Consider the following 10,750-nt stretch of genomic DNA (forward strand, 5'->3'; position numbering starts at 1 on the left):
ATGAGCTTCTCAGGCATGTATGGATTCATCTTGATGACAAAGATTTTATCTTTGCTTCCCCTGAAAATAATACAAACGATCGTGAATATATATATATATATATATATATATATATATATATATATATATATAATATATATATATATATATATATATATATATATTGTGGCAGGGGGAGGATCAGATTCCTCCCTGCCTAAAAACATGTGAAAATGCACATTTTGTTTGATTTAATTGCTTTTGTTTAATTTGCTTGTTTAAATGTGTTCATTGTGTTAATTGTTTTATTGTTAATTATCCGCTGCACCTGGCTGTCTTGGTAAATTAGAGCCAGGTGCAGGGTATTTAAGGAAAGCAGCCAAGTTGCTCAGGGCTGCTGATGTGGAACGAAGAGCCCAACTGGAAGTCGTAAAGGTCTGTGTGAAAAAAAAAAAAAAAAAAAACCCTACGTTTGGTTTTTATAAAATCTGTTGGTGTTTATTTTCATGTTATATGTCAGGTAAATAGCTTAGCTGCCCTGCGTGTCAGTCAGGGACCTGCATATGTTTAGTTAGTGCTCAATGAGAGCTAGGTGTTTGTTTGTTTTTGATTTATATTGTGAATAAAAGTGCGCGCAAGTGCATTAAAAATCAGTTTTATCTCTGGGTCACATTCTTAAAGAGGCATGAACCTGATCTACGGCTAATCTGTTTACAATATATATATATATATACAGCTCTGGCCAAAAGTTTTGCATCACCCTATAGAATTAACTAATTTTGCATCATAAAGTCGAATGAAAGCTGAATACTGTTACATTAACATAGTGAATTGCAGCTCTTTAATGGAGGTGTTTAGGTAAGCCAGCCTTTGGCCTTTGTGTGTCCCCCGAGATGAACCTAAACTACAGCAATGGGTTTTAGAATGTCATTGTACAAGGCAGGCTCTGTCAGATTAGTTTAGCACTGACTGCTTCAGCAGACTGGTGAATGCAAAGCAGATTACACTGTCAGCCTTTTTCTTGTTTGTTTTTTATTTATATTTTAAAAACACTTCATAATTAAAACTGGAAGACCATTAAATGGATTGTAAACAATTCACTGGAGCAGGAAACAACTTGCAGAAACAGACTGCAAATAAAACGCAATCTGAAAACGGTAATCAAAAAAAAAAAAAAAAAAAAAAAAAAATCAAGAGCGAGCAGAGGAGAAGGAGAATGAGTAGAAGATCAATCTCCTTTTTTTATTGCTGCTGTGACAGGGTTAAGCGGTCGTCGTCCTGGAAGAAAAACGATTTCCAAACCAGAAGGGATCCCCTCTATAATTAATCACGTTTGGGAAGGTAAGACACAGCAAGATTTCAACTGGCGTCTAGGTAATAGTGGCTCAGTACTTAATATTTAAAATATTATAATTGAAGCCCATTTCTACCTTAATCTATAATCGGTATTTTCTTCCAGTGCGTTGAGGAACGGACATGAGTAGCAAGATGATTTACAATGACTCTCTTAAAGGAATTACAGCTAATAAATCCATCAGAAATGTAACCTTGAAGTGCAGTGTTATTTTAATAGGCTTTTGGATAACAATGAGCCCCACATGCAGCTCGGATTTCTGGACCTACCTGATTGCTGACAGTTTTTCTCCTTTTTTCCAGTCCCACAGAACAATAGTGTGATTGTCATCGAGTCCCACTGAAGCCACGCACTTACCATCCGCTAATAAAAAAATGGAAATGAGATCAACCAATAAGCCCCCCCAAAAAAAATCATGAATATTCTATTTTTTCCCAGTGAAGTGGACTGAATGTTACTATCACCCTCTGTTTTCCTGTGTTCGCTTCTTTTCATTACACATTTATGTGTTTTCAGCCAGTATTTCAGAAGCATTATTCATATCTCTCCATTGAAATCAGAATCCCTTGGTTCAACATTTGTAATGCATCACTTTTGGTTTATTAATAGCTGACAATACTATCTAAAACCACATGGTTTTGTAAGAGATCCCAGGGATTTCTATGCAAGTGAACACACAAAGCTACTGACCATTCGTGGTGTGGACAGAGCTGCACAGGGCAGTTCAAGTGCCATCTGGATCAGGTTTAGCTGTGAGTGCAGAAATTAATACCTACCTACTCCAATTCAATGCAGAGGTGTACCACATAAGCATGTATTACAATTGCATCAAGAATGCATATTCTACTCTTTAAAGCGTACATTAAAATTAATAATAATAATAATAATAATAATAATATCTTGGCTCAGAATGATTTCTCCTGCGGAGTGCCTGTACTTTATTGAATAACAAAACAATTTAATATACCTTCATCCTTCCCTGACAGCCACACACAGCTCCCTAGTGCATTTTACAAACAAAGCACATTGTGACTGTTGGCCAGACTAATTAAAAGCTCTCTTGGCAGTGGTAGAAGGATTGCAACCATGTCTCAGGCACAAGTGAAGCCATTAGGGACTGTATTGTGTTTGTTTTTCTTTTTAGGATTCTAGAAATAGGAACCATCCAGCAATAGACATGAACCAGATTAAATAAAGGAGACCCCCCCTCCAGGAGAACTGTACTGTTTGATTTAACAGTATGTCATTCCCACCTCCCCACCCGATTCCATCATTAAAAAACAAAATAGGCCTTATATTAGGAAGCGAAGCGACTTCTTTAACTTTAGCAGTTTTATTAAACCATTAAATCTTCTTAACGAGGAAATGTATTTGTAGTTGTACAGCTTTGTGTGTAATACCTGAGAAATCAAGAGCACACACTCCATACTGGTGGTGCCCTTTTAATATTGACAAGGTTTTCAGCATCTCAGAGTCCCATATATGAATGGAGGAATCGCGTCCCACCTAGAAAAGAGAAATACTAATAAAAAACAATATATAACGCAGCCATCAGCATTTAAATGTACTTTACATTTAATGTCACTGGGCAATCTTTATGGATTCTGGGTGAAAAAAGGGAAAGTGGATTTGTCTGACCATGGAGTTACACAATGGCTTTTTTTTTTTTTTTTTAACAGCACTCCTTCAAAAATGAAAAATAAAACTGTGCAAAAGCATTCCACGGCTTTACCTGGCCGGTTGCAATATAGTCCTTCAGTGGGTGAATGGCCAAACACAGAATGTCATCATCGTGTCCCAGGTAGAAGCGCTGTGTGTTCTGCTGCCGATTGTACACCACTCCCACTGCCGCCACGTGGTACACAATCTCCCCAGTCTGGGTATAAAAGAGGTTGCTCCTGCAGTCATAACCCCTGTACCTGATCCCGTGCAGAACAGATACAAAAATACTCACACACAGAGACCCTTGACAAAGAGCACCATATGCACCAACACTCACAGTCTTTATGACTGATCTGAAGGTATCATGCCACGGAGCATTAAATAATTCAGTGCCTGAGGAGGTAGTTTCATTGCACTGCGATCTATATCTAGTCTAAAACCTCTATTTATTTATTTTTCAGCAGCTTTGCTCTGCACTAGAGAACTATTTGTTAATCACCTTGAAATACTTGTCTACAGGAAAGGTGGTACAAGAAGAATATATAGTATAGCATTGTATTGTATTGTATTGTATTACATTGCATTATGCAAGATTGGAATTGATCCCTTCCTATCAATATCCAGCATCTTGAAGGTACTAAGCAGGGAACAACATATACAAAAGGGCAACTGTGTTTAGCTTCAGGGGCAGTACTATGCATTGCCCTTAAAAAGGTCATGCCTTTTTTCAAAGGATGTGCAGATTTCAGGCGAGTTCAAAGTGGAACAGGAAAGGCGATGCCTCTCCTACTTAGTATCTAACCATCATTACCCCTCGGCCCATCTGCAATATCGCACTGACATTTTGTACAGCAACTGTGAAACACCAGACATCTTGAGCATCTTTTCCTCCAGTGTAAACGTTGCACCATTTTTTATATAAAAAGAAGCACATGCATCCCCCCATCAAGAATATAAACGACGCATTGCCGCACGTGAAGAATAGTACAGTACTGCACAACAAAATACCTATAAATAGTTTCAGCAAAATCAGATAAGAGTGCCTTCCAAGACACAGACCTCAATAGCTCAGACAACCAGCTATCAGAACTGTGCTTACCCGTGGATGAAGTGCAGTCGAATGCTGCTTGTCGGAGGGCTCACCCTTTTCTTTGCTGCATATGCTCTCTGTTTTTCTTTGCATTTCTCTTTAAGCTGAGGTAGATCTTCTTTGTAAACCTTTATAAAAAAAAAATGCATATGCAGTTGATTATCCCCCAATGCATCCCTAAGGCAACTTGTGTAGTTAATGCTTGAACATAACACAGTGTGTCTATAATTAAGTACACTGATCTGAAAGAATCCACAGTCTGTACTGATCAGAACTCTATTTTCTTTATTTATGTGAACAAGAAATCACACCAGCGTTTTGTACACATATCGTGCTGTATAGTGGACTTCATTGCTGTGAATACCTGTTTTATGGTCGGCACACCTTGATTATTTTAACTTCCCGCAACTGCAGAGTGAAACTGCAGGACACAAACCTGTCGTCGATAAGTGAGCTGGGTTTCCTGCTCAATTTCTGAGTCCATCTCTGGCACATCTGACTGATCCGAATCCGATTCCTCACTGTGGGATTCTGTTAAGGTTTCTGCAATTTAAAAAAGTACCATCAAAAGCTTTTGATTGAATCAAAAGTGCTTCGTTAAACCAACTGTAATACCCTAAACCTACCCTGAAGAGTTTCACAGTGGTTTCATAATTGACAAGGGAGAGGTACGTCTGGGTTGTAAAGATCATCACAATCCAAAAGCAATTTAAAAACAAACAATCTATAGAAGTTTATCAAGCTCTTATAAAACTAGCTCTGATAATGCCTTTGTTTGGATTGCTGTTACTCTAGTGAGCAACAATACAGTTTGACCCAAAATAAGCAAAAACAGATGCGGTCTTTAAATCACAAGGGGTTCTGAGCATGGCTAACTCTCATAACTAGATGTTGCTTTTCAAAAGCAGTATTCCTGGCCTTTTAACACAACATGCTTTCCTTATCAGGAATGTGCCTTCACATATCATTAAACAACATTAACTGTAGGCACAGAGGGAGGCATTGCTTACAGCTAAAACACAGCTCAAAAGACAAGTTCTGCTCTTCATGCAGCTCTTCCAGTTGTAAATGGTAAAACGCATTACTTATACTGGGAAATACAGGCAGGCCAGGCTAATGGACAGAACACAAAACACTGAGGGTAATTTGAAATAAAAAATATATTATTGAGTAGGTTTAAAACATTTAAAATGGTTTACCTTGCAGCAAACTAAAAGTCCACTTTTGATTTAATACTAGACTTTGTTTATAAGAAGCCATAGGCATGATGGTGGCTGGTTATATTAATACTGATGATGAGATGAATTATGAATAAATTCGGGTTCAGCTCTAACATCTTCAGTTTTGACACACACGGGTCCTTTTTTGAAATGTGGAAGTAGGGGTTTTAGGCAGGTGTGAACAAATGCTGTAAAATAAGAATGCTTTCAAAAATAGACATGTTAATAGATTATATTTATCAATTAACTAAATGCAAAGTGAATGAACAGAAGAAAAATCTAAATCAAATCCATATTTGGGGTGACCACCCTTTGCCTTCAAAACAGCATCAATTCTTCTAGGTACACTTGTACAAAGTCAGGGATTTTGTAGGCATACAGTCAGGCGTATGATTAAACAATTATACCAAACAGGTGCTAATGATCATCAATTCAATATGTAGGTTGAAACACAATCATTAACTGAAACAGAAACAGCTGTGTAGGAGGAATAGAACTGGGTAAGGAACAGCCAAACTCAGCTAACAAGGTGAGGTTGCTGAAGACAGTTTACTATCAAAAGTCATATACCATGGCAAGACTGAGCACAGCAACAAGACACAAGGTAGTTAAACTGCATCAGCAAGGTCTCTCCCAGGCAGAAATTTCAAGGCAGACAGGGGTTTCCAGATGTGCTGTCCAAGCTCTTTTGAAGAAGCACAAAGAAACGGGCAAAGTTAAGGACCGTAGACACAGTGGTCGGCCAAGGAAACTTACTGCAGCAGATGAAAGACACATCATGCTTACTTCCCTTCGCAATCGGAAGATGTCCAGCAATGCCATCAGCTCAGAATTGGCAGAAAACAGTGGGACCCTGGTACACCCATCTACTGTCTGGAGAAGTCTAGTCAGAAGTGGCCTTCATGGAAGACTTGCGGACAAAAAGCCATACCTCCGACGTGGAAACAAGACCAAGCGACTCAACTATACACGAAAACACAGGAACTGGGGTGCAGAAAAATGGCAGCAGGTGCTCTGGACTGATGAGTCAAAATTTGAAATATTTGGCTGTAGCAGAAGGCAGTTTGTTTGCTGAAGGGCTGGAAAGTGGTACACAAATGAGTGTCTGCAGGCAACAGTGAAGCATGGTGGAGGTTCCTTGCAAGTTTGGGGCTGCATTTCTGCAAATGGAGTTGGGGATTTGGTAAGAATTAATGGTCTCCTCAATGCTGAGAAGTGCAGGCAGAAACTTAGCCATCATGCAATACCATCAGAGAGGCATCTGATTGGCCCCAAATTTATTCTGCAGCATGACAATAACCCCAAACATACAGCGGAAGTCATTAAGAACTATCTTCAGCGTAAAGAAGAACAAGGAGTCCTGGAAATGATGGTATGGCCCCCACAGAGCCCTGATCTCATCATTATCGAGTCTGTCTGGGATTACATGAAGAGAGAGAAGCAACTGAGGCTGCCTAAATCCACAGAAGAACTGTGGTTAGTTCTCCAAGATGTTTGGGCCAACCTACCTGCCGAGTTCCTTCAAAAACTGTGTGCAAGTGTACCTAGAAAAACTGATGCTGTTTTGAAGGCAAAGGGTGGTCACACCAAATATTGATTTGATGTAGATTTTACTTCTGTTCACTCACTTTGCATTTTGTTAATTGATAAATATAAACTATCAACATGTCTATTTTTGAAAGCATTCTTACTTTACAGCATTTTTTCACACCTGCCTAAAACTTTTTCACAGTACTGTGTGTGTGTGTTATATATATATAAAATGCAGAAGTCAAATGACCTACCTTGAGGTGCTATTGCTATATGAAGGGCATCTTTTGATTTTCTTTCTGGGATAAACTTCCACTGGAATACAGAATGATCCACTCCGCCAATAGTAATAACCCACTGGTAATCATGGGACCACCTGGCATTTGTTATATGAGCTGAATGACCTAAATATTTTTTAAACTTTGCACCTGAGGACAGATGGGAAAAACATGTCACATAGTTTACACAGTACTAAAAAGGTCTGTTAGTATTCTGTATATTTTAGTAGAGTGAGTTTTAAATACATATTAAATACAAGGTACAGAACAAAAATAAAGAGTACAAACCTTTCTTTAAACAAGGATATCGAAAAAGTTTTACTGATCCATAATCATCGGCAGTGACTAAAACTTGATTTTTAAAGTTTGCATCTACTGAATTAATATCATTAATATCCGAATATTTAGGCAATATTCCATTCACTTCTGGACCCAATGAGCAGGTCCAGGTGGACCACTGCACCAGTTTGAACTCTTCTTTATTAGTGACCTCCTTACCACCTAAACAAAATAGAGGAGGAAATACACAGTGCTTTGAATAAATCATTACAGAGGAAACATGTTAAGAAAAGTGATTTCAGAAAACCTGAGGAATCAATAGGCTAACGATCAAAGAGGGGCTAAGAATGAATATTGAAAAGCTGCAAGCAACTATAAAAAAAAGACATCCCACTTTAATGCCCTGTCAGGCAGAGAGGACATTTAAAAAAAAAAAAAAATGTTAATAGTGCATTATGTCAGATCAGCAAGGCAGAACTATTTAAAGCTGTTTAAAGGGGGACAGGGGGAGTCAATCAATCTCTGCCCTCTTGTGTAAGCTGAATTTTACAGCAGGGTATATATAGGTTGTAGAAGATGATATTCTGTATAAACTATTAATTATGGATTTGATTACAAGTTTCTTTACTTCTATGTTAAAGTTTTATTTTCATATTTTGATACAGCTTAAAGCACATGTAACTAGCTAAGCAAGACATTTGCAGTCTCTCGTATCTTGGCATCTGGGCAGAGAGCCAAAGTTAGCAGGTGTCTAATCAAGATGTGTGGAGGAGTGGAGACACAGTGTGAAAACAGAACACAACAAACAAAGGACTAAACAGATTAGGTTAAAATAGTCTGTAAAATGCTTACATGTGGCGCACTATAGAATAGAATTTTATAGATTTGGGCGAGTTTCCCCGCCTTACCAGGAGGTGTGTTGAAGGTGTGTGATAGCAGGGTGGATCCATACTGATTGGAAGAGAGTATAAGAAATGGGGTGGAAATGCTAATATATTCATAATATTTAATGTTTTTGTTTGAATCGTCAGTCAATTTTTTGATTTGATTCCACAGACATCTGCGTTATGATACAAACGTATACATTAGGGCATGCTGTGACCTGCGCGTCTTTGCTTGCTTGTATCTAGTGTTTATATGATTGTATTAACATTATTGTCTTTTATACACAAAGTATTTTTTTATAAAAAAAAAACATTTGTCAAATTTATTTCCCTACAGGTTGATCAAATCGACCCCTAATATTAGTTTCTTTCTCAAGGCAATGGTATCCACAATACAGGTTTGCTGGAATGGAATCAGTAGCTAACAAATAAAACTTACGGTGCTGACTTCCAACGCATTCAATGTGACAGAACATATTCTACATATCTACACAGTGCAACCCCCAGGAGTGTTGTAGAGATAATACACCTGTCTGACCAATCCCAACATGTTCAACTGAAAATACATTTTTAAAATGCAGTATCCTTACTTGGCATTTTGTATAAGAGTCTTTTTCCACTTCCGTCATTGGTTTGCAAATATTTACTGTCTGCAGACCAGTCCATATGGGCTATGAAACTGGTAGAGCCAATGCACTCTCCCACTTTCTTGTAGCGCTGTACAACTCCATAAATATCCACCGAGTTCTCATTGGAGCCCACAGCCAGGTGCGCCCCATCAGGGGAGTATTTTAACTCATGAATGGCCTCCTTTCTGTCCTTGACATGAACAACCTCAGTCATGTCTCTGAATCAAGGAGAAAAATAAACAAAAGAGAATAATCTAAACAAAGTAGGATAATATATTGTCTAATCACATACTGTAAGAAAACCCTTTTCAAGTGGGGGGGCGGAGGGGTGTTAAACATACATTTTATTATTTCTTATTGAATTCCAGTAAAAACCTTGTTAATTCATGGTACATTCCACACTCACTATAGATGGATTATTCCCCACTTTTCCAATTGATTATTGACAAGAACCGACTCCAGCATGCATCTTTGTGCAGAATTATAAACTGTGATAATTGGATTATTACTGTAACTGTGGAGAACTTTTTCCCCTTGATCTGAACTGCAATCTGATAAACCTTGGTCTGGGCTTTATTCCAATAGACATCAGAACTTTTATTGCAGCATGGCACATACCTGACCCGCAACACAGTAAAAGAACCGTCCTTCATTCCAAGAGCAAGATGGATGCCATCTGTACTCACAGCGGCACTGCGAATGGGTTCTTCCATATTACAGCGGGCAATCAATGCATGGTCAATGAGACTCCATATTCTACAGATAGAAATTCAATCCAACACAGCCAGAAGGAGGGAGAGAGAGAGAGAGGGAGAGACTGGCTTCAGTGTTAAAGCGGTAAAGATTTTCATTCCAGAAGAGTAATTAGAATTGTGACCTTGTAATAATAGAATGTCACAATCACATCTTTGCTATGTCAAGTTTATTGGCTTTGTGCTCAGAGAACACATTGTAAAATGCACAGGTGGATTCCAGCTAAAATACACATTATGAGGAATCAATCTCTGCCATTGATTTTCACGAGGGCTCGTACTGTACGTCCTGAGATGCACATGACACTGTTTACTCTTGATATTCAGGGGCTGAAAGCTTAGCATGGCAATCATGACAACTTGGCATTCAATAAAGAAATCAATAAAACTACCAAGGTCTAAAAACAAGTTGTATCTGCTCTATTGTCTTTTAGATGATTCAAATATTTAACAGTGGCAAACATATGCTGGTACTAGTGCTGCACAAAATGATTATTCGATTATTCTGATAAAATCGCACAGGTGAGGGTCACTGGTGTGGAAGGGCTAATTTACCATCCCAAGTGAAACAAGCGTCTACGAAAAGCAGCAATCATCACAAATCCTAGCAGCTGTTTCTTTCACTTGTTTCACTTGGAACGATAAATTAACCTGATCAACACGAATGACCCTCACCTGTGGAGCTTACCTGAATAACCAAATAATCGGTTTGTTCAGCTCTAGCTGGCTCCATCTTTCTTACAATCAAATACCATCATTTAAATTAAAACAATGATTTTCAATGTTGGGTCTAAAAAAAAAAAAAGTGATCTTTTAATACAAAAGGCTCATAGTATATCATGGTGCAGTGTATGTACAACATCACATCGTACGTTTCATCGTTGATATCGCATAATATTAACAACACTATTTTAAAAAATGTATTAATCCCCTAAATGCCCATCTACAAACAAGTTTCAATACTGCTGAATCCAACCCCCATCTAGATTAAAATGAACCTCCATCTTGCATGGGTGTGTCTTTTACCCATCAAAAAAAGACAGAAGTCACATTAAAAGAAAGAAAAGAAAGGACATTAAAAAGAATAGTCTGA

At 38.2% G+C, this 10,750-nt stretch overlaps 1 protein-coding gene across 1 annotated transcript; it reads right to left on the reverse strand.

The window, feature by feature from the left end:
• Positions 1 to 6: 6 nt before the first annotated feature.
• LOC121309271 (echinoderm microtubule-associated protein-like 5) lies at positions 7 to 10,390 on the reverse strand (the record flags this gene model as incomplete). Its single annotated transcript, XM_041242149.1, has 11 exons — positions 10,346 to 10,390; positions 9,524 to 9,663; positions 8,867 to 9,123; positions 7,402 to 7,614; positions 7,090 to 7,263; positions 4,522 to 4,628; positions 4,095 to 4,213; positions 3,066 to 3,252; positions 2,734 to 2,839; positions 1,603 to 1,696; positions 7 to 60 (listed from the first exon to the last, which is right to left on the reverse strand). Coding segments are annotated over exons 1-11 (1,496 nt in total), but the record flags the coding sequence as incomplete, so codon positions are not given.
• Positions 10,391 to 10,750: the final 360 nt, after the last annotated feature.

The sequence above is a fragment of the Polyodon spathula genome, unplaced genomic scaffold, assembly GCF_017654505.1.
Source record: "Polyodon spathula isolate WHYD16114869_AA unplaced genomic scaffold, ASM1765450v1 scaffolds_1086, whole genome shotgun sequence".
NCBI classification, from domain to species: Eukaryota; Metazoa; Chordata; class Actinopteri; order Acipenseriformes; family Polyodontidae; genus Polyodon; species Polyodon spathula.